Below are 24,830 nucleotides of genomic sequence, written 5' to 3'. Positions count from 1 at the left end.
ATCATTTAAACACTAAAGAATTTTGTACATTAAACTATGTTTTCCTTTGTTGGAGTTTGACTGTTTAGATCACTAATGGGAGGAAGAGATCCTCGCATTAGCATGTATCTCCAAGAACAAGACTATGCAGTCACCRGTTATTGATCTGCTGACAAACTTAAATTAACCATCAGGTAAACAGAGAACAAACTATAGTCATAACATAGTGTAAAACGCACTTGCTCTTTGCAAAGTTTAATAGTAGGCATAAGCTAAAATTGTTACTCCTTTCTGCTATTAAACTGCTACMAAAAAATGTGTAAAGAAGAGGTTCAGAACTCAAACTCATCTTTCTTCAAGATAAAAAAAAAAAAAGCCTAGTCTCTCTTCAGGAGAATYCATTTCCATTTCTCTTTTGTAAATGGAACATATCTAGTGGTCAAAATGCTCCTGGAGAACAGGCTGAAGTAGCTCAAGCCCAAGCTTTTCCTTGTTCAACAGTCCAGAAGCAGCATGCACATTAAGACTGAAGAAGAAATAAAGAAGAAGTCAGTATAAGATAAAGCACTGCACAAGGTGGTACCTACCACATTCATTTCCTCTTTCAGGAGGACTACAGCAGAGAAGAATAGCTGCAGTATCTCTACAGCACCTCTGTTTCTCAGTAGACAGCACKAGGCTCAGCAGATACTAGTCTTCAGTAACTACTGCACTATCAAGCCTGGACGCAATACACCGTAACTGTGACTATGTCTTCCCCACAGAAAAATCAATCTTGTTYCAGGTTGGTGACTTTGACAACTTGCTGTTCTGGTGCACAAGAACTATGATCAATCTAAGAAATCATTCAGTCATGTGACATAACTRTTCTCTATTGCTTGTTTACTAAGAATCTCGTCTTCTCCTCTCAACCTGGCTTTTCTCTAGATACCAGTATGGCATTATCTGTACCAAAAGCAACAAACTAAACACATTCTTCTTCCAAAGGCATTTCATTTTTCCGTAATTTTTTTCTGCTGCTATTTACAAGACCTGATGATAAACAGATTTTTTAGTCCAATTCTATGAGATAGTGTACACATGTAGCACTCTGGGTGGCCACAGGTAGTGGCCTCATCCCAGCATTCACTCCTTACCCTAGCAGTAGTATCAAGTTCTGTGAAGAAGTCTTAGAAAATAACCATGTATTTTTTTCCAGTTCTTATGGCACAGAAACCCTTCCTTGGCCAGACATGGAGTTTTAAAATCTTTTTTATGTCTTGTATTGTGTAGGCCTTTGGTAAGGACCAATGATCACATCCTGCATAATTTAAGTGAGAACAGAAACAGCCAAGTTATTGCCAGAATTGTGATAACCTTCAAATATTTTTATTCAGTTGCCCTGAAATGAATTCCTCCAGACACAGTTGGGTTCCAGAAACCTACAAGTATCTACAGAGAATCAGACAAACAAAGAACAATATTGTGTCTCCTTAAAAATCATATACAAAATAAAAATATGAATTTGAATACAGTAAATCTTTTAATGGATCACTTACATTTACAGATGAAGATGACATTTTACATTTAGAACTTGGTCTCTGCACTTAATTAAAACATCTTTGACATTTACAGGCTTTTTAATAGTGCACTGAGAAAACAGTTTAAGATAAAATACAAAAGTTTTACCCATTTTCATTGAGAGATGTGTAAATGTCTTATTTTTCATTTTTCAAAATAAAAAGACTTAAAAAAGCAATTAATTCYTGTAAACATCCATTTAAGTAAAACATACGTACAGTGCAAATCCACCATAAACACAATATTAAAAATACATGAGAACTGTTCAGTAAAATACTTGACAGATATTTTTGTTAGCTATGATTTTTGTTCAGCCACTATCAAGCTTTCTCGTAAAGACAGAAGTATTTTCTGTCATCAGTCACACTCTTCAGATTATAAATTATCCAAGTAGAAAGGAGATCAATTTTGCTACCACGTGTACATTGAGGCTGTTTCCCAGAAGACGGTAGCGTTGCTTTATTGTTACTTTGTCAGGGAAGCCTAAAAGAAAAACACAGTTCAATGCCGTTAGTCTGGGCTTGTTCCTAGCTTTTGGTCTACTGCTATTTTTAATGAACAATTCTTAAAATAGTTATCACAGACTGCAGTTTATGGACACTCACCTAAAATTCTCAAAGTCACAAAAATAATTCCCAACCAATTCCCTGGATTTGSGCTCATTCTTCCATTAACAATACAGCCATTTCTAAGATTCAACAAGTAGCTTTAAAACACTGCCTTACTCTGTAACTAATGCTAATCTAGCTTCTCTTCATATAGCTCAAAAAGTCCAACCCTCCTGGTAAATGGCAATCATCTCAGGAAGGGGAACAATCACTGCTCTATAGACTATCAGCAGAACATCCAAGAGGAAGGTGGCCATGGCAGAAATAAAACACACAGATTCTCCAAACGTACTAAAGTGCTTCTCTCATTAACATTTGTATTTTACTTCTGATTTGAGCTTCTTTCACCAGTTAAGGTAAATCAAGCCAGTCTTGACAGCACAATACACCACCAATACAAACTGGGCTGTGAACAAGGCTTACTGCAGTAAGTGATCAAGCAGCTAACAACTTTCCATGTAACTCAACACTGACCCTGCAGAATGCACTCAGAAATACAGATAGCATAAAAAACATCCTTCACATTAGTAGAGCAAGGATTGGCAGAAAGAAAGGAGGCTCAGAAAAAATTAAACTGGTTCAGGTGTTGTAAAGGTTGTGCACTGTGTATTGAGTGCACAATCAAAGGTGAGAGAGGTGCTGAGAACTAAATTACCAACAACCATATGGTCAACTATAACTGTCCTGGCTCGTACTCTTAGCTCACTCTAGCTGTGCGCTAAAGTGCATTTGCTTTAACTTCAGTGAAAGATGAACAGCAGCAGTGATTCAACCCTCCATGTCATTTGTTAAGCTGCTGAAACTTGATCAAATTCAATGATTCGATCATAGTCTAAGAAACACCTAACTTTGAGGTCATCAGCACCCAGATCATCTTTGATGCAGACACATGATGTGTGTGCAAAAGTGATATACATGTTCTGARGTTTTCACAGCACCATCATAGAATCAGTAAGGTTGGAAGGGACCTCTGGAGATCATCTAGCCCAACCTCTCCACTCAGCAGGGTCACCTACAGCATGTTAGACAAGGCTGCATCCAGGCAGGCCTTGAATACTCCAGTGAAACCCTCTTCCAGAGAGGGCTCAGTAGAGAACATGGCTGGACAGCAGCTGAGCCAAGGGTGGGAAGCTGAGGAGGAGGTGTCTGGGAGGAGTTGTTCCACCCTTCTCTGCCAGTTATTAATGCCTTGAATATGGACTACTTTGGTAAACTCATCTTCTGCCAGATCCAACCATTCTGCTCAGCTTCCTGGCACTCAAATTTGGACTCCCATTCTTCTCTGTGTGGAAATTTAAGTAATTGTTCCAAACTACCTCAATTTTCACTTAAGTCACTGCATAAGGCTCTGAATTTAGAAATCTTAAAAGAATATATAAAAATGAATGTACATTTATAMACAAACACATACACACTTATAGCCCAATAAGCATACCTAAACAGTGAAAATTCGAGTTGCTCCTACTGCCTCTTGGCAGCTGTAAGCCTGGATTTATTTTCAGGACTCACTGCTTCCTTTATGCCAAGCCCCCTCCATTTGTCTGTTAACATCATCTTGCACCTCCTCTCTTCTTGGCTTARGAGTAGGCTACATCAGGAGGACTGATTTAACAACTCATAGTACGCGGGTACTTGCTGCACAGTTCTACACTCTATCCATATCATTTAGGTCATACATGCTACTTAGCAAAGTTGCAATCTTAGCAATATCCTCTACCAAAAAGTGCTGGCTTTCCACTAGGCTGCTGTTTGTTTCTCAGTAACATGCATATACACTACTAATAGAAAAAATGGAAAAGGAACAGCTTCCTGATGTCACTCTCATGAAAACAAGTCATAGCTGCAAGAATCATGTGATCACCTTTAAAAATATTGCTGTGGGACCCATGATAATGACTAAGGCAAATGACTGCAGTATTTCATTGACCTAAAGTGCCATTACTATTTCTACACTCAGATGTTAAAAGCAGAAGTAAATCTGTTAATGCTAAGAAAGAACAATGACTAACTGGACCTCTTGTGTAGAAAGGGGTTATAATATAGATCCATTTAAACACAACTGCATTTCTTTTGTTAATTGTCGCTACAGCTAGGAACAACACCTGCTATCACAGCTTCCTGACATTCTCTTCACTTAAGGCTTATTTTTAGCTTACAGTTTTCTCAWTCTTTATTTTTTGGGGGCCAACATTCACATTGGGTACATCTTAAGGATTTATTAAAAATTTCAACTCAAATAGTGCTRTCAGTACAGAATATAACAGTAGAGAAATTATAGCACATTTTCCTTTGAAAACTCCACATTTCACAACAATGACTTGAAATTTAACACAGGAGAAATGCTGTCAGGAATACACTCTTTGCTGTAGCTGTAAATGTATCAAATTATAAGCCTTTGGAAAAAAAACATCTTGCAAAAACTCAGGAAAAAATTAGATTACAGTAACTACATTCCCAAGAGATTCTCATCACCTAGAGGCGAGTAATATTCTTTGCAAGTACACACTGGGAAACTTCTTGATTGAAACACAGAGGAAAAATGTCAGACTTGTGACTCTGTACTGGGAAACACTTATTCTGCATACGAATCAGGAGTATATGACAGAGAAAACTGCTGGATGAKAAAGGCTTGTTTCATTTGCTATGGAAGCTGGGAAGTGTGGTATAGCAAAGAAGGGAACTGCAAGAATTGTGAAGAAGGACTCACTACGAAGGCAGAAGGGCACTGCCCTTTCAGAGCTGGAATCTGTCCCACTACTTCACAGCTCCTAGGTGATAAAATACAACTTTGTTAAATGAGCGTTTCATAGATGATAACTATCTGAAAGCTTCTCATATTTAGAAGCTTGACTTACTGTGAGACTTTTTCAAATAAGTATTGAAGCTCACAGCTGTCTCTGAAGATGAGCTCTGAGCAGAGGAAGCRTTGTATTATTCCAAACACTATAAAATAGTAATGGTCAGGCTTTACAAGCTGGTCGCCCTAAATTAATGAATTAATGGTATCTTCCAAACAAAAATCTCTCCTTGCCTCAGTTCTCCCTCTGTAAAATATAAACAGCATTAGCCTTACTACATCCCTCAATGTTATTGTAAAGACAGATTTAATGTTTGGGAAACACCAGCTACTAGAATACCATAAAAAAAAAAAAAGACAATTCTATGTTCAAAAGGCAGCTTAACAGCATGATAAACCTGTTTTTGTAACACAGAAGGTGCATATTGAACCACACACTTAAGAGTAATTCAATATGCAGCCCTGTTTAGGTTKTTAGGCTTCTTTTCGTTAGCCTAAGTCAATATGGAAGACAGCTGTGCTGAGACAAAGGCTGTCTGCAAAAAGGAGTCTATTAAAGAAGGCAGGCTATAAAAATAACTGCATATAGGGATGTAAGTCAGCATAGCACACACTACAAATACTGTTATACAAGCAAGTTTAGTTTTGGTTACTCTCAGTGTTTCACTTAGCAACCTTGATACTGTTCTTCAAACGTAATAATTTTGAATGTAAATTAGAAAACAAAACTGCAAAAGGAAAATATATACAAACTATTAGCCCTCTTTAAAACTCTAAGTCATAGAGTAATTCAAAGGACAACGTAACATATTACTCAAGGTCACTGACATCTGATTCTATGGAGGCTGCTACTGCTGAGAGACAATCAATTGAGCTGATGGAATGGCAGCAGGCCAGGTTCCTTAGCAGGTAACAACAGCTACGTTTTCTCATCTGCCTTTATTTATAGAAGGGCAAGAGGAATTCTAGTGAATTCATTTCGGACTGAATTCTAGTTGACCTGTATGCAATGTAATGGTATTGCATAGTCTTGCTCCTTGACTCCCTGTTCTTCACAAAAATAGTTAGAAAATGAGGTACCTCACCTTATTAAACCAACAGCCAGTATTGCCTTTCCTAAAAAAAACAGAGAGGCCTTAACAGATCATTAACTGAAGAGTTTGGCTACTCCTGAACAAAGAAGTATCTGTATCTTGTAAAATTCCCTCTCTGACAGCAGCTGCAAACGTGTAGAAGAGAAAAAGTAGGCAATTCAGACACTGAGAACCAATAACAGACCTCCAAAATTGGTAAGATATGTTGACTTATTACAGTTGTTAGTACTCCTGTCTGACACGTAAATAGGTTCAATTTTAAAACAAAGGCTTTCCTTCATTGCCATTCACTAAGACAGCATTTCTCATTCCAAAACTCTTTTTTCCAATTTACAAAAATAAACATAGCTATAGAGATTAGTTTTATAAACTGTGAGAAAACTAATGGAAATTCAGAGAAATGTTAGCCAATTAATAAGAACTGATCGTTAAAATAAAGCGGTATGAAAAAAAATACAGAACAAATAGCATGGGCTACTCCTGATCAAAAAAATAACTCAGCATTTCATAAAAATGAAATAGACATTTTGCAAGCACATACCAAATTCTGGAGGGAATCCATGAAGATTTGCTATTTCTCTTGGGGTAAAGTACCTCAGTTTTAATGTTGACAGTTTCRTAAGCTTCTCTTCTTCTGGTATCATCTCAATGCATTTAAACACTGATTCAAGCTATGAAGAATATCCAAAACAGCATACAGATATCACTGATGCAAGCAGAACACGAAAAATTATTCTGTAACACTCACATCACAACAGCTTATCTCTTTGATTATCACAGTGCCAAAGACAATAGCATGTTTTGTTTGACATTACGATTGGTGTTAGATTTTCTTCAGCCAACATCTTAACACATGCATTTTCAAGAAAGAAACCAATGCTGCCATGTGGGAGTCCATCATTTCTTCCTTCAGTTACAAGCCATAACAATACTCAATGAGGCAATCAAAGGGCTATAAACATTTGTTAATGACAGAATAAGAAAAATGACTGAATAGCCTGACCATCTAAAAAAAAATTAGACTGTATGGATGCAGCTGTTTTAATATATTTGCCTTGAGATTATTCTGAATTCCAATGTTGCATTCCTCATATGGTTAAAAATGTATAGAAAATGTGTAATACTAGTGAATGACACAAGTGCATGAGGATATGCTTGTGTACAAAATATACTTTGTGGAAAGTATCTTTAAATAATGATTTAGTCATATATTTATTTATTTCTACGTTTCCCAATGCCYAAAGACCACTTTTGATAGAAAATACCTTTTATATTCAAACATTTTAAACATTTGACATGCTTGCTAAATCATCTGTGTACAAAAAAAGTCAGAGAATTGCAACACGGTAATGTAAGTTATCCATAGGATTAGTCCATTTTAACATTTTCACGTACCCCTGTGAAATCTCTGCGTGAGCCTATGGCTAATAAAATAATAGCAACTTGTACTCTCCCTAGATAGACATGTATTCTCCCTAGATAGACATGTATAACCTGGATTTAAATAAACTGTTTTTGGGGAACTCAGCTGCCATAAAATGTAGCTTTAAAAGCATTTTTGTTGTAATAAATTCAGAATAGCAAAGCAGAGCACAGATGAAACAAATCATTTTCACGTGTTAGTCTAGACATTCTTACCTGTACATCTACCGCTGTCTGAAGAACTGAGCCTGTGCCTTCTACATAGTGTCCATACCTTAATAACAACAATAAAAATCTTAAGTGAAAATTTTCATTAGACTTCAAAATTCTGACAACTGCAAAGATGCAGGGAGCTTAATGACATTCATTTGCTGTGATTAACAAATAGTTTCCTGCATGGATGAAACAAAAGTCCTTGTTATTAACAATGCTAACCCTGGAAGTGCAATTCAGTCTTTGAACATAATCCCTGGGGATGAGGCTGCAATCAGCACACAAGGGTTTATCCATGCTAATGCCTTATACAAGGCAACTGGCCAAGGAATTCAAGCAAGGCATCATCAAAAGGGCCGTCTACATTATACTCATCAATTTTATACTGCTAAAGGCAAAATGGTTTTAGGTGTTCAAACTGACTCTCCATACTTAAAAGGAGGACAGGACCATACAGCACGAGCCTAGAAGTTTGATATCATTCCATTAGGAACAAAGCAATTCAGTCAGATCTAACTTTTGGTTGTTTGTGGATTTTCCAGAAAAGGAAGAGAGGGGAGATGGTCAGGCTTCTGCGCAGAGCAGCTAGCAAGAAAAAAAAATTTGACTAAATAGTAAGTAAATTGACATTATAAAACCATATGATAGCTTTTTTAAATCCCTTGTGGTTGATTACATAACTACATGTTTACTCTACAGTCTCTGCAAGGCTACCATTTAAATATAATTATGTCCTTGCTGGGCTTTCAGAAACATGTTCTGCTGATTTAAACAACAATAGTGTATGAATGTCCTCAACTGAAAGAGACTGAGACAGGGAAATGGATAGTTTTTGCACAGTGGAAGAACTTCAGAACATCGTCTGCATGAAATGGCAGTGGTTTGCAACTACCATTAACAGATACTATTCCCTGTATATGTATCTGTTCGTATCTGTAGACAACTGYTAAAGGTCTTTTACTTCATTTAGGGCTCATTCTACACCAACACATTTAGAACAGTTTTTCTTTCAAGCATTTCTAACCCCACAATGAAGAAATGAATATTCTTCCTTTACCATAGATGCAATGACCCACCAGGACACAAGCTTGAGAATTTCTTCTCCAGTGAGAAAAGCTGATGAGTAGTTCTTTCAATATCAGTGAGACCAACTCACATTTTTAAAACAAAGCATATGCAAATCTTATTTAGCATCAAAAGGGCTTATACACTAATACAGATTAAAAAACACATGAAATTGAACTGTGTTGTAAATGCATAATATTTAACTGTTTAGATGTATTCTGAAAATTCCCTAGTACCTGGTTTTACAATGTAGCACATATGGCAGTGAGGAATTTTAATATTCTTCTTACATTAATCTGAAATATAAGATCAGCTACTGTATCTGAGACAAAATAAGTAAATGAGGATAAATTTCAAACTACTATTTTGTTCTCTTTACTGGATAAAAAAAGATCTTTTCCATRGGCTCCATGTTATATAAAATGTTCCACTCTAAATAACTGGCACTAGAATATGGAACTGCCCACAAARAATTCCAGTTGGTGTAGAAAGATAATGTAACAGTTAAAAATGAAGATCATTATTTATAAATAGTGGGGGTGGGTTGCTTTTTTGTTTTTTCTCTAACATAAATATGGGTAGGTATCCAGTGTTAGCCGGATTTTAATTAATTATTATTGCAGCTGCTGACTTCAGAAAAAATTAACATTCCTAACAGATTCAGAACATAATGAAATATGGGAAATTTTGTCAAAGTGAGAAATGATCTACTGATTTTTGGATATTTAATTACCAGTTATAATAAAGAAAGAAATTACAATCTTTTAAATTTTTACCTCACTCAAGATTTTTTTGTTTGTTTGTTTCTGCAGGGTTTTTAAAAAATTATGTTTCACATACATAATATGTTATTTCTAGGTACACTGTGTCCTGTATTATGGCTAATAAAAAGATGATTTTCACAACGCTATAGTTTCTGTAATTAATTTTACACTGGTTTAGAAGATACTGTTTCTCTGGTCAACAGCAACTCAAGAATTTACAAGCAGATTCAGTATAATCATATATAAAGAAACACTTGTTATTTGCTCTGTTTGTTAAAATGGCCAGTTGCCTTTCTCACAACTTCAGCCACCATAAATGATGCTCCTAAGAGGAACTGTGGCATTTTTACTCTCAAGTAACTCAGCAACTGTGTTCAAATTGTCTTTGCATCTAAGATCAGAAGGGATCACAAGATCACCTGCCTGATCGTCCACAAATCACAGGCAACCGCATTTTGCCCTATGCTGCACCAAAGCATTTCAATCTTCAGAAGACATACTGGCACGGTACAGGGGGAAAGCAGAAGGGTCATATACTGTAAGTGCTTGAGGTTCCTGAAATAGCAATAGCAATGGATGCAACATACCCAGACTAACCCTAGCACATGAACCTTACCGGTTCATAATATTAAAACACTTTTCCTCATTTTCAGTGCTGGTGATCAGCATGACTCCTAAGCAAGGCACTATACAGGCATCTCAGCATAGGGATTCTCTGTACTACTCTGAATACTGCTCTGCTCCATTCAGGGTCCTGTCTCCTAAATTTGCCTCAGAGACAGATAAAAACAATTCCTAGTATAGATCCAGCAGCAACTTATTCTTGGTTGCTGACTTGCATGAAGCCTGAAATGTAATTGTAATCAGTCTATAATGCAGAGCTGTTAATGATATGACCACTTTGAGGACCATTTTGGCAATCATAGAATCAGTAACATTGGAAGGGACCTCTGGAGATCATTTAGTCCAACCTCCCCGTTCAGCAGGATCACCTAGAGCATGGTAAACAGGGTTGCATCCAGGCAGGCCTTGAAGATCTCCAGAGAAGGAGACTCCACAACCTCTCTGGGCAACCTGGTCCAGTGCTCTGTCACTCTCACAGGGAAGAAATTCCCCCTCACGSTCAGGCAGAACTTCCTGTGCTTCAATTTCTGCCCATTGCCTCTTGTCCTGTCACATGGGACAACTGAAAAGAGTTTTGTCCCTGTCCCCCTGGCACCCTCCCTTCAGGTACTTGTACACACTGATAAGATCCCCCCTCAGTCTTCTCTCCCCCAGGCTGAAGAGGCCCAGCTCTCACAGCCGTTCCTCRYAGGGCAGGTGCTCCAGCCCTCTGACCAGCAATCTTCCTTCCAAAAGGCTCATAAAAAAGGGAACAAAGACAAATTCTTACATTCTGAGCCAACAAGAATTACCTCAAGTATCTGGCCTAACTCCTTTTAAATCAGCATACGGGTAACAGTCATGTTCAAGACCAGATTTCCCACCACTATATACAAAGACTTCATATATCCAACTCAGGAGTCTCCTTCAGTGTGAATTCAATAAACATGACCACAAAATACCATGACGTATTCTACTGGAAACACAAGTGGACAATTTATTTTTAATAATTTTTAATAACATGTATGAAAAATACATGAGATACATAAGGGATCATTCTGGCCTAATGTTTTATTTGACTATTCTACTTAAGAAACAGATCCTACATGATGCTGACTCCACCACCACTCAAAACAGCAAAGGTAGAAAAGGTTTATACTAATCAGAGCTGGGGAAGGGCTTTTCCGCTCCAGAAATATTGAGATTTTGTTTTTTTCTCAGGCTTTATATCATCAAAAAGTTGAAATCACAAAGTCTACAGGAATTGTCTATGCCATCTGCCATTTTAATTTCTACTAATAATAGAAAACAACCTGTTGAAATTAACTTTAAGTCATCAACTAAAAGCTATTTTGTCGAAACTTCTTGAGAATTCCAAAAACCTGTCTATTTGAAAAGTTCATTAGTATTAAAATTTCCCACAAACTTCTGCGCTCCAACTGGCATTTTGCAATACAAATGCATTTAGCTGAACAGCTCCTGATCCTTGATCAGTGGGATTTCAGGACATTCAACAATCTCAAATAGTCAGCCTTATAATTCCAATGTACAAATGAGAAAACTATGAGACATAAAAGCACTGGATGTTTTGCTCCAACAAATATATGATTTGCAATGCAGACATCTAACTGGTTTTATGAAAGATGGTCTATCAACAGCTCTTCTGACCTACAAAGCTGAAAAATCCAAGAAATCAATAAAATGCACARTGAAGACAATTTTAATGAGGAATGGATCTGTCATACGTAACACTTTATAATTTCAGTGACCAATATAAAGAAATTCATTAATGAATCAGTACTATACCAGTCTACTGGAACCATATTTCCGCAGGGGTAATTAAGCTTCTGTGAAGGTCAACAACAAATGGCACTGTCTTTTGTGAATGCTTTTTTGGAGTGGGCATATGATGTTCTGCCAGACAGATTCTCATGCTGGCATTCTACTGCATGAGGAAGCACGCTACATTAGAGCATTTTTTTTTTCTCCAGAGAGGCCTGTCTTTTTGATGATGGCCTTGTTTTTAAAGTATGCAAGTAAAAACACAAGTTTCAGAATAGGATTCAGCAATAGATTTTCTCTGTAACTTACCCTTTTGTGAAGCATGTGGACCTCCGGCAGGTGGGTTTAACAATGTCTAACAAAAAAGCATAACGTAATAAGGACTTTGGTGGCAAGAAATACTGATTCATTTCTTCGTTATCCTCTTCCAGGAAATCTTTTAGCATCTGAATAGAGGAATCATTGTCCTGACTATGCTTCCTTTCCATTTCTTCTGTTGTTTCAAGTTTAAAAAGAAAGGCCCCTTTTGGTAAATTCTTCTTGCTGCTGCAATCAGGACCAGTGCTTCGATCCAAATTCTTCTCTTTAGAAAGCACGGAATAATTAGCTTCATCTAGTTTGTCAGCAACTTTATCCTTTATTAAGTCTTTTAGATCTTGATCTGGGAACCTTGTCAATATCTAAGCAGTAACAAATTGTGAGAAAAATTTAAGAACTGCATTTGATATTGCAATAAAAAAATTCAACTGCAGAATCTGCAATAAGAATTCTTTCAGAGATGCTCAGAATAAAATAAGCAACTCTATTACTTTTATGAAGATTTCAAAAGAATTTGTAATCAAGATTTGCTGATGATTTCAATGACTGTAAATAACCATTCTTACAAAAAGACATTTCCAAGGTTGTGGAAAAGGTAGCAAAATGCATTGTTTTCTAGCCTGCTAACAGCCTCCAAAAACTTCTCCAAATTGCTTTAAGCCATCTAAGCCACTGGCAGGCATTTCAGTCCTTAGAAAATTCAGCATCCAGGACAAAAAAAAGGGGGGGGGGGAGATTATAACTTTTCTGTTAATACCCTTTATCCCTCTGGCCATTCTTCCCCACCCCACTAGACCGAAAATTTAACCCTCAATCTTCACAAAACAAAGCAAAATCAATTAATAGAAATTAGACTCACCTCACCATGAACTTGAAAGGAAAACAGCGTTGGGTGAAACTTTGCAATTAGAAAATATCGCAGTCTAGAGTTAGGAATGCCAAGCTGTAAGCAAAATCCACAAGCCTTTAGTCCATGTGATAAAAAGAAGTAATATATATCATCATAAAAGTTATATACTATTATTTACAGTAATAAAACTGTCACACTAATATATATTTCCATTTTGAAGCTATCAAAATTAATTGACAATATCTAACCACTTTTAGTGAACTCATGAACATAACTTCTGTGACTAAGATTCCTCAAGCAAACAAACAGGCAAATATTTTCTTCTTCGTAGTTTTGACTTTCTCCGTAAACGAACAGAATAGAAACAAACTTTTTATGTGAGGTAAGAAGAAAAATGACATAATTATCACAAGTTCTTCGGACAGACACTAACCACTTCCAACAAAAAAGCAAGAAGGTGCTTCATTGCCATATTAAATATGGAACTATACAAGATATCTAACACTGAAACTAGTGTACCACAACTGATTCTCAATCTACTCTTTGTAAGGTTCTCTCAAACAGATACTGCACTCCATCAATTCCATTTAGTCTTACACAATCTGAACTCTGCCTTAATTCTTTTTGCAGTTGCCTGGGAAGAATGCAAACAGAACCCCTCCTCCCACAGATAACACAGTCAAGTCTTCTGCATTAGAAAAATCATGCGCATCAGCAATTCTGAAGTCATGAGGCTCCTGATGGGAAAACTTCTGTCCTGGTCATAGTATAAATTCATGCCTATTTAAAAAACAACAATAGTTGCAAAGCAATACAGGATTGGGACCTCAATAGTAACAGCAGCATGATAATGGCAATATCAGAAGCCATGCCAGATGGCTCTCATTCAGAAGAATGAGTACTGGACATCGTTCTGTTTTCCAATACAGTAAATCATTTCCAAATGTCTGTAGGCTCAGTACAGTTTGAAAAGTTAAAATGTTATTAGTACTCACACAGGTTGGAGACAAGAGAAATTCTTGATATTTAAATCCGCATGTTTCTAGTGTTTGCAAAAGTTCATTTCTAGCAGTGAGAAGAATCAAAAAGCAATTACTCCTCTGATAAACACTTATACACCCTTTAGGCCCTTTTTCATCCTATATAAAAATACATGAAATGCAATACCGTAAGCACTAAGATGTTYATCAGATTCACTGAAAGAACCAGAGAATTACACATACGAAGTCATCCATTTCTGCATTTGAGGAGATAGCTTTCTACGTTCATATGGTTTTACTGTAGCCAAGGACAACTAACACACATTCACAGGTATCCCGTAACTACTTTGGGGGAAACATTCCTTCAAAAAATAACCTCTCTCTAGAACAGTACTTACAGCATGTGAGCAAGGAAAATAAYCAGAGAGCAAGATACTCTCTACACTGTGAACTATAAAGTATGATTAAAACTGCTACAGGTGGTTCACTACTTCTCTCTGTTCATGTACTTGGCATCAGCCAAGCCTCTTAAGAGTGATAAATCAAAGGATGACAAAAATTGGTAGCTTTGATAATAAAAGCRAGCCAGGACTGTACTCTATAAACATGGGAAAATCCACTGAAATGAAAGCCTGCCTAGTGAGACTTGTCTTTACTAGTCTATGCAGACTCTAGCAAACAACAACTTTATAAAAATTAAGAGCTGTGACCTGTACCTGGCTCTAACAAGTGTCATAAGGGAAAGCAAAAATTCTGTCTAGTGTGTTTTGTGAGCTACAGATTGTTTCAAACATTGGCCAGCAAAGCAAATCTCAAGAGAATCTAAGGGACTTAACCACAGCTGCTAATTGTTCCCATCTCACCCTATACCTTCTTAATTTAAGTTCTAGAAAMTAAAAATCTTGCTTTTATCTTTTAGAAAATGTCCTTTATTAAAAACTAAAACATGCGTAAGTTAGACTTTACCTTGCAGAAGAAGATTCAAATCCTTTAACATTTTCTAAGAGTATGTATTTTGGAAGCTTCTGGAGTCTACAAGAATAAAAATAGACCAGAGGAGCTAGGTGTAAACTACATTGTATGTTGCCAGACATATTTGTTTAGTGGTAAAAAAAGATCAAAATATTTCCATGCCATGTTAGTGGCAAATGGCATTCTTAACAAACGTACCTCAACTTTAAARGCTGTCAAGATCAAGTAACACCCAACTGAATTAGAAATGTAGACTGTTGGCAATTCAAGGAAACAAAAAACAAAAAAATCAAACTGTTTTTGTTCAGATAGAGTAATTAATACCCCATCGCTACCACATGCATGTATTTTTGAAAATGTTTACCACTGTTCATTTCCTAAAGTATATTATCATTCAAAAGACTGAGTTTGTAATAGGCAAGAAAACTGTCAGGAGGAAAATATCACCATTCATCCATGGAACAGAAAACTTTTTGGTTTTTTTTCTGCACATAAATCTGAAATCAATGTCAAAACATGACATCAACCTTAGTAATGTAATATTAGAACCAGTATTCATTTAATTGTTTTAAGAAATACAACATTTTCAGAGCTCAAACTGCAAATGAATAGTCTAGTAAGTCTAACATAGACACAGTCTGTGCACCACATATGGGGTCTAAAAACAGTGTATGGAAGCAGAAGACTAACGTTACCAAAAAGAAGCATTACTTGACTTTAAGTCAGTATTTAAGTCAGTAAGTGACTTCAAACTTGTAATAATGCAAATCACAACAGAATTTATTTTATCACATTCTTATTTCCATCAATTAAAAAAATCACAAGAAGAATTAAAGAACTRAAGTGTTTCACAAGAAATTGGGAAATGTACAAGATATTAAATAAAATGTAAAAATATTAAAAATAATAGTGAACCAGGAAAGGAAGAAGCAGCCAGATTCYCCGTAGAAGAATGGAGAATATATCTGTTATATGGTTACCCCCAAACAACATTACCTTCCCCTGCCATGAAGCTTATTTCTAAAGCAACAAATCAAGAATATAAGTTGAAATGCAAGAACTGGTATAGAATCAACAGGTAACAAGGCAAATAATTACTGCACAAAGAAGTGTGTTAAGTACTTGGCAGGTTTTAATATTATGTCTGTAAAATTGGCAGACTTCGATGTTTTAGCATTAGATTTCACTGGGTTATGACTTGGGCACCAGACTTTATATTCCCTGCTTGGAGGCATCAAAAGACTTCCCAAGCATTTGCAGGCCCTGAACTTGTCCTTGCCTTGCCTTTAATGTTAGCCTTCTTAGGCTATCTTTGAGCCTCATTTAAGCTACATTTCCTTATGAAAGGCTGAACTTAGGAGGAACAACCAAGGGATGGGAAATTATTTTATAGTTTCCACAAATTGTATGCAGACTGTTCCAATTTAGAACATGAACTGTTAGCTTCTATATTCAGAATTTCCCTTTTTTGGTCTGAAATACTCCACAGTCAATGTCTGACAAGGATGTCATTTCCAAAACATACACAAACACTATCTTAGTAAAACATAAATCCATTGAACTGGGAAACTGCAGAAACCACCATCTTGAACTTATTACAGACTGCTTACAGAACCTGCTTCTTCACAGAAACAACCTGCCCAASGGAGATAAGGCACGTCAGGAGTGCCTCATGGCGTGCTGAGATAGTGTCACAGACAAGCCCAGCTCCTTTGCATCGTCATGATGAAGAACATGTGCCCCACACTGTCTAAAGCTTTGGTTTTGAGAACGGAAAGCTTCGGCCCTTTATCCAGCCAAGCCCGCAGTAACCAGGAAGCACCATTTCCACATTAGTGGAAACACAACAGTGTCCCCCAAACAGCCATTCTCTTAACCATGACTCAGCTTAATGGAGAGGAATATTGAGGTCAGGATTCCCTTAAGGATAAGGAAGATGCTAATATTCTGACAAATGATTAACTTACAAACGATGTGCTGGGTTTTTTTTAACATTCTGAAAGGTCGGTCAGAAGGTTATATTCCTTGTTCAAACAAAAATATCCTTTGCAATTTTTGGAAAGCTACCTATCTCCCTATCTTTCTGTCTCTAACAAAAAAGAGAAAGTAATAATAATTTTTCTTTTTATCTATAATTTGTCTAATTCATTTGGCTACAGAATCTAGTCAACACAAATTCTTGTGTTCTCTGCTACAGATTTCTTGGGTGATCTCAGCCAAATCACTCACATGCATCTATTTTCTCCATCTCTTAATGACAAGGGAAAGGAGGGTGAACAAATAATGCTGCTGGCTGCAGCAAAGCTGTTTCTGGAAGGAGGGTGAAGACCCTCTTCTCTTAGTAGTAACAGCAGTTTGAGAGGAAGTCTGTTGATGGTACTGGTTTCTTTCTGTGCAAGAATTTGTAGGGGRRAAAAAAAAAACCCACACACAGGAGGCAGCAAGACCTCTCTTCCTCCTCCTCCTCCAACTTCGAGAGTAAGATTAACTGACAAAGGAATATATTGATAGCAGCCATTTCAGTCTCCAGCATGAGTGGGACTGCTAGAATGGAAATGTCTCGTGGACTATAAATGACGCAAATTCCCAGACTGACGCCAACTGGTGCCCAACGGACGCCTCAATCCAGAAACAGAGGTTTCAGCAAGACAATCTCAACGAGCAATTGCTTGCTCCAATCCCCAAGAAAGGGTTTTTTTCCCCACTCACAGTGTTTTGTATCCCTTCCCAAAAGAGACCGCAAACATTACTTCCAGCTGATTTTTAACACTCTCAATAAGAACAATTTAGGTCAGCAATGAACACTTTGTTTGGATTTACTGTTTCAAAAGGGACTGCATGAATACCAGTAATAATGGGTATTTTATGAACTGGGACTTCCAGCAGAGAAAAATGCTAGATGAATACAAAGAGAAGAGCACTGTTTAGACAGTCCAGTCCTATTTGAAATTTGTAGTATTACTACTCATGAGATTGTACTACAAACAGCAAACACACAGTCTGCCCCAAGATACCTAGAAGCAGTTCCAAAAAGAGACAGACTAGAGACTCAGAAAGAAGGGAAGGAAGATGTATTGCATTTTGGAGCCAACAAGAGATTTAATCAAATCCTTTCAAATGTTACCTATTCAAAAAATGACTAAATATTGAATAAAAAAAATTACCTAATATTTCTAGCTATTCTCATGTTTCCATGATGCTCATTAGCAGAAACTCCTGATTCTAAATAAAGTCAGTGGAAGTTTTATGTTGAAGTGAATATAATCAAAAATAAAAAATTTCCAATCTTTTTTCATTTAGTCACAGTTTAAATAGATATACAATAAAAAAGAAAACCACACAAGGAAGACTAATACAATAATTACATGATAATGGTGTTAGTAAAAGATAACTATTTATAAGTTACATATGATCATGTGCAAATAAATGATTAACACGATATTACTAGCAGAGAAGTTAATTTTTACCTTGGGAGAATATCAAGGATATAGAGAAAACTCTTTGTTCGTGGATCAGAAACATCACCCTGCAGACCAATTCTGAGAAAAAATGAAGAAATTCCTGTGTATTATTTGGAGTAGACTGTCATCTGCCTTTCATTTTTCTACAGAATGCTGATGCTTTTCACTTTGAAGTAAAGTTTTGAAAGCCCTTCTGCACAGGCATCATGTCCAGACACAAAGACCTGCTCATAGCAGCAGCGTCCTAAGAAGCACTCTAAGGAATTAAAGTCTGCCCTAAAATTCATCAGCTCAAAACGAGGTTAGAATTGACAGCATTCAGTAATGAAACTCACTCCTCAGTGTGCAAACTGTTTATTATTCTAATCTTATCTAGCAAAACTCTTGATGGTCTGAATGTGCACGAAAACTCACTCAATACCCTGGGAATACTCAGCTATTTTACATTGATTATATTCGATGATTTCTCAGGATTCGCCCCTGATATCTTTCAGGATATATCCCTTTGTGAATAACTTTGCTTATGTGACCAAATTCATAATACTAAGCTGGGCAGCTCACGTGGCTTAGTTACTTCAGGCCTGTGTTCCTCTAACTTAATTTTTTATCAGCAATTAAAAAGAATAAAATCTTAATAGAAGAATGTTGACATCTCTCTAAATTGATTACTTGAGCACAGTTTTCTTCTCAGTTTTCTCCTCAAGAAAAAAAAATTTGAAAGGAGGACTCCTATATACATCRTACGTTCACACAAACACATTTTTAAAGATCAGTATCACTTCAGAGGGATTTACGATCTTACAGTATTCCTTTGATTTACACTTTTTTACACAAGCAGTTCCATCAGCATCTACAGAACTTTTCATGAAACGCTGCTACTCTGCATGAACATGGTTAATAGAATCCTTCCTCCACTGATCTATTAGGAATCACTGCTGCCAAAACATATGGCCCTGAAACTATATCTGGGAAATAAGAACCCAGTAAGTTCAGTTCTTAATGARTGAAGACATCTCTATCATCCCCAAAATTATTTCAAATTCACAATATATAGAAAATTTAGAAAGCAACCTATGTGTATATCCAGACTCTGATCCTCTTAATCTAGGCTAAAACAGGAATATTCTTCAGAATTAACTATTTGTACACACGTGCAATTTCAGTGTACAAATAAGAACACACTCTATTTTTAGTCACACATAAAACTGAGGAATTCCAATTTTCCCTCTGGGGTTACCTCAGTGAAAGATCAGACTGATAATTAAAGGGAAAGAAAACACACATAAAGGGCAAAATCTCTGAATTTCACTGGTAGAGAAACAACACTAAATACAAATTAGAAGCTGTAATAAGCTTATTTCATTTTAATTGACTTAAAATATGCATTAAAAAAGAACAATTAGTAATTAAAATTCAAATTGTTGCATTTCTTCCACTTCACTAAACCTTATGTCAGTAGGGCCACAACACTGTTACCTGAAAAGACAAAGATACAGAAATGAACCACATATTTTCAAGAGTGAAACTATTTCCACTCTAACAGTACATGTTTTGTAACAGCACTTTTTTCCAAATACGCTGTATGGTTTTACAGACATATATGTGTGTGTGTGTGTGTGTGTGTGTGTGTGTGTGTGTATATATAAATATATATATAAAACTTACCTTGTAAATGGCTGACAGGGAGGACTCATCAAAACCATATCAAAAGATAATCTGTCAAATTCTTTCAATGTTATGCCCTGAATAAGGGAGAGGAAAAAAGAAATGTGGGGGTTGTAAATTATATTATACTAATTCTTCCTTCTGATCAAACTATCCCATTACTTCCATTCCATGACCCATCTAGTAAAAAGCTTCCTAATCTTTCATTTGACCTAATAACTTCATTCTTCCCTGATGCTTAGCAAACCACAGAATGCAAATATGCATTAACTGCTTTCACAACGATCAAAACCACTGGTCATTTCAGTATCCATACATCATCTTGAGTTTTGTTTTGTTTTTTAACCTAAACACTCTTTCAGAAGAGAGACGTTAGTTTGTGGTTTTTTTAATAGATCACATCAAAATGTTGACTAGTTATATCTCCCCATTCTTCTGCCAAATAAAGTGTCATTATTCAGGCATTAAGTCTTTATACCTCAAAAATTAAAATATCAAAAACAGGTGAAAAAAATATTAGATTTTATCAAATGACAAAATATCTGAACAGAAAAAGTGGTAAGGTGACCTGAAAAAAGCATAATAAATTTTTATACRGATACGAATTGTGTGTCTTTGATCAAAGACTCAATAAAAGGGCTTTGCTGAGGAGATCCTCCTGAAAGCTAAGGAGACTTTCCCACCCTGACCRTGTAAATTCAAGTAAGCCTTGAAATAGCATCACAGCTCCTAGGCTACTGTACCAAATAATGCCATGGCGCACACTTTCAACCAGTGTTTTTGGTCCAATTTGTCCCTCTATGAATCCAACAACCAAGCAGTTATGCTCAACATTGTATCCTATTTCTACCCCACCTACAGCAAAGCAATTGAGAGATTAAGCATTTACACACCTGAAAAGTACTTCCAATCTACATAAGTGAAAATATAAAATTTATTTCAGAAAACCTTAAAAAACAGTCCTTCAAATGAATTCTCTTTCAATATGGATGAAGATACAGTTTTTGTTTTGCAGTCTTTGGGTGCAGGTTTTATGTGAACTGATTTGTGAGGCAGAGTAGTGGTAATTTAACTATGAGCTTTGGTAAAAAGGAACAGGACTTTTATCACAGCAGTCTATTGAGGTTGCAGATGAATTTCAGAAAAATGCCTCGCATAAGAAATAAACTCAGGGTATTTTTCCTAAGTTTACAGTAAAGCTTATTTCTCACTGGAAAAAGGAAAAAAACTCAACACACATATACACCTACCTATATTTTAAAGGAATGGATTAAAACTGTTTGCTTAGTAGGAGTTTTGAGATATCAGAAACATTTATATAATAATCCATGACTTGTAATTCACAATGAATATAGTACAGAGCACACAGAAAATTATGTATATGGTGTACGTTATGGCATATGTATCAGTTAACCTTAGATGGATTTTAACTCTTAGAAGTTCACTACTAATGTTCCATGAATACTTTATGTAGTCATTAGAGTAAAAATCCCATAAGGCAATGCAAAAGATTTCTATTAAAAAATGAAAGAATAAGGTCTGTCATACAAACTAATTATAGAGATAAAAGTTCCTCTATATTGAGGTTTAAGCAACACTAGAAGGTCAACATATTAATGGGCTAACAGGAGAGGAGAAAGCTAATGATCAAGTAACTATGAGCTAGACAAAGAAATCACTGCTTTATATATTTAGGTATTTTAGCTATATCTATATAGCAAAATGTAACATAACTATCTGCAGAAACAAGACAAAAGCTGCTTTTTTTTCCAATACATTTAAAGGTCTTACGGACTACAATCTGTTCTTATCTACTATAATGACATACAGGTCTTCTTTTCCCATATAAAGCTGTAAGCTATCCTTAGTTAGTCTGTTATTACTGAGTGCTGAATAAGCAGTTAACCTTTAGCCACCTACTTAATTCTTACTTAAGCTGATGTCTTAAAACAAATTCAGTATCTTTTACTGTCATGTTGTAAAACTAGAAGGAGATTATAAAGCGTGCAGTAACTTCTAACTACACCAAGGAAAACCATGTCTAGATTGCCACTCTAATTAGTTATTAAAATAAGGGCCAATTTTACCAAGCTCTTTTTCAAATAACTCAGAAAAGGGACAGAATTGCTAAAACATTTGATCTTTCAAGTCCACAAAAAATGCAAACTGCCCTATCCAGTGTATTTTCTTGTGTTTTACAGAGCTCAACTATAACTGGAGATGGAAGGTATGCCTCCTACTGATTTAATTAAATTCTTTTAAAATACATGAAAATATTTTTTTAACTAAAAATATGATTTTTGTCATTCCTTTAGAGCTGGTAAGCATTCTTGACATTCACATAACCTTTCCTGATACAGTATTCAGGATTTTAAGGAGAAGATCCCAGTGTGAGTATGCCTCTACTTCAACAAGCAGCCATAGCGCAAGATATCAAAGTTACTGCAAGGCTTTTGATCTTTCTAACACAGAAATTTGTTTCTCCTTGTTACCAATGTGGTAAGTAGCTGAAGAGACAATTTACTTCTAGAGATGCCAGACTAGAGGAGAAAAAACATTCATTACTCACCTCAATTGTTTTTGCCCATAGTGGTGTGCCGGGAAAATTGTGTTTATAAACCTCATTGGCAAGAGTGTTCACATCAACAGCAGCAACAACTTCTGCAGACATGCAGCTATCTAAAGTTAAAAGAGGAATTTGAAAACTGTAGCTTTGCTATACCACTCCAGAAAAATGAGTTCTTTTGACCGCATTACAGCTATACTCAAAAAATAAAATGGAAATAACATGATCAAACCCTGCTGTGCTGCCTTTAAAACTYTGAATGAAATACATAACACATTACTAATTGTACGGTCAATACTTCTCTTCCTTATAAATCCAAAAAGGGAAGCTAACTGTGCATGTCTCAATTTGTAGTTACTGTCACACACAAACTCTAAACAGAGTCTATTCCCACCTGCACATACTTGGTCTCTGTGACAACAGTTTTTCCTAGCTACAGAAATGTGGCCTGAGCCAACCTGCTCAGCCCAACAGCAACTGACTGAGATTCTCAAACCACTAATGAAAACTTATTCCATAGAAACCAAACATGTTATTTTAGAAGCATACTACTTCTCACTGTAAGAAAACAGCACTAATAAATTTGAGTTCTGAGTACATATGCTGTTGCACTAAAACTTTCAGAAATGACCTGAAAAAAGTTTGTGCTTACATTCCAGTAAAACTTGGGCCCTGGACCTAAACACTGCTTGCTTTGGGTTCAGGTTCCCAAAATTACTAAGTACTCTCAAGGACAACATCTGGCAGCTCCTGTCTTTTGACCTCAAAGAAAGCATTTCTGGTTTCTTGGATTTCTTGGGTGCATTAATGAAAAAGAGTAACAAATCTACTAACAGCTAAAATCCTAACAGAAAAAAAATGCTAAAAAGAATGTAAGCAATGATTAGTTTATACTGTAACATAAAAATAGATACTATAGAACCATAAAACATAAAAATAATGTCATTTAATTTATTGCTCATGGCACCACACTTTATTATTACTAACCATAGTACCTTCACTGAGGCTTTTTTCAGAAAGACAGACCGTGGTCACTGTTATAACCACAGGCAGAAAACAGTGAATATACTTTCCTATGCTAGACAAAGCCAACTTCTGTAATAGGATGTCTACATTAGCATCACCATTAAAAAAATCTCAGTTTAAATACAAGCAATTTTTGTAAGTCAAAAAAAAACCAAGACAAATAGCTACCTGCCTTTGAGTAGTCTCGTAACAGGTACAAGTGACACACTATCAAAGGACCTTWTTAGACATCTTACAAATCTTTCTTCAAAGATGAAAGAGAAATTTGAGTATCTGAAAGGTATTTTAGCAAAGATAAACTTAAGTTCTCCTGTGTTTACTTGGTCCAATAAAGGGCAAAAAGAATACAAGTTCAACATGAAAAAACTTTACAGATGACCACMAATTAAAGGTCTACATAAATGTCATAAACACACAAGTTACTGTCTTGACATTTTGACCATAAGTTCTAACCGAATAACTGAAGTTATTGAACACAGGTGTCTACACCTGAGATTACAGGACAGGTATGTTAACACTGACATCTAGTGTGAAAAGAATGTCACTTTAGCAGGTCAACTATCTACATTCACAATCGTATTCAAGAATCTCTATTTTCCTTTCTTCTTTCTAAAACAAACCTGTAACACTTAAATAACAAATTTTAGGTACTGCTTAAGAGACTGTCATTTTAATTTATTCTTTAAGTTTTTAAGACATACAGCTCTGACAGGCAGATCCCTACCATATATGTGTTCCAGRCACTCTAGAAAAAGAATTAAAAAATCAAGAATTTCAAACAAGTATCTAAAGTAACATATAGTTTAAAAATTGTAATTGGAAAGGCAGACACTGCGCTTTCCCTCACAGTTCTTGATTCTGATGTCCATCCATTTCACTACCATCACTCCAATCTCTCCCTCCATAAACACAAGAAAAAATGAAAGATCAGTTTTACATCCAAGGACTTTCATAGGCCCAGATGCCTGGAAATACTGAAATAGATAACTAATAAATTATTGAAACCACTTGCAACACAATTTTCAACCTAAACCACTAAGCCTAAACTGTTAACACGCATGGCAAAGAGACAATAACTTTTTCTGAACTCTTCCATCCAACATCC

General features: G+C 36.0%; 1 protein-coding gene across 5 annotated transcripts in view; it reads right to left on the bottom strand.

Moving 5' to 3' along the window:
• Nucleotides 1-1,325: 1,325 nt before the first annotated feature.
• The window catches only part of TRDMT1 (tRNA aspartic acid methyltransferase 1), a 29,978-nt gene continuing 6,473 nt past the window's right edge, over nt 1,326-24,830 (bottom strand). For 2 of the 5 annotated variants that reach the window (XM_085309426.1, XM_085309428.1), the window contains exons 2-11: nt 22,703-22,812; nt 20,134-20,210; nt 18,475-18,546; nt 15,002-15,067; nt 14,051-14,120; nt 13,065-13,148; nt 12,197-12,567; nt 7,677-7,734; nt 6,580-6,709; nt 1,326-2,022 (exon numbers count right to left, since the gene is read on the bottom strand). In XM_085309426.1, coding sequence (XP_085165552.1) covers nt 1,922-2,022; nt 6,580-6,709; nt 7,677-7,734; nt 12,197-12,567; nt 13,065-13,148; nt 14,051-14,120; nt 15,002-15,067; nt 18,475-18,546; nt 20,134-20,210; nt 22,703-22,812 — 1,139 coding nt within the window. In that variant the 3' untranslated portion in view covers nt 1,326-1,921. The other 3 variants (XR_014896412.1, XM_085309427.1, XM_085309429.1) reach the window with 3 other exon arrangements.

This window comes from Rhea americana, unplaced genomic scaffold (genome assembly GCF_003343005.1).
Source record: "Rhea americana isolate MKP2758 unplaced genomic scaffold, rheAme1 scaffold_298, whole genome shotgun sequence".
In the NCBI taxonomy this organism is placed as follows: Eukaryota; Metazoa; Chordata; class Aves; order Rheiformes; family Rheidae; genus Rhea; species Rhea americana.
Note: the sequence above shows the minus strand (reverse complement) of the source record. Positions and strands in the feature narration are given on the sequence as shown.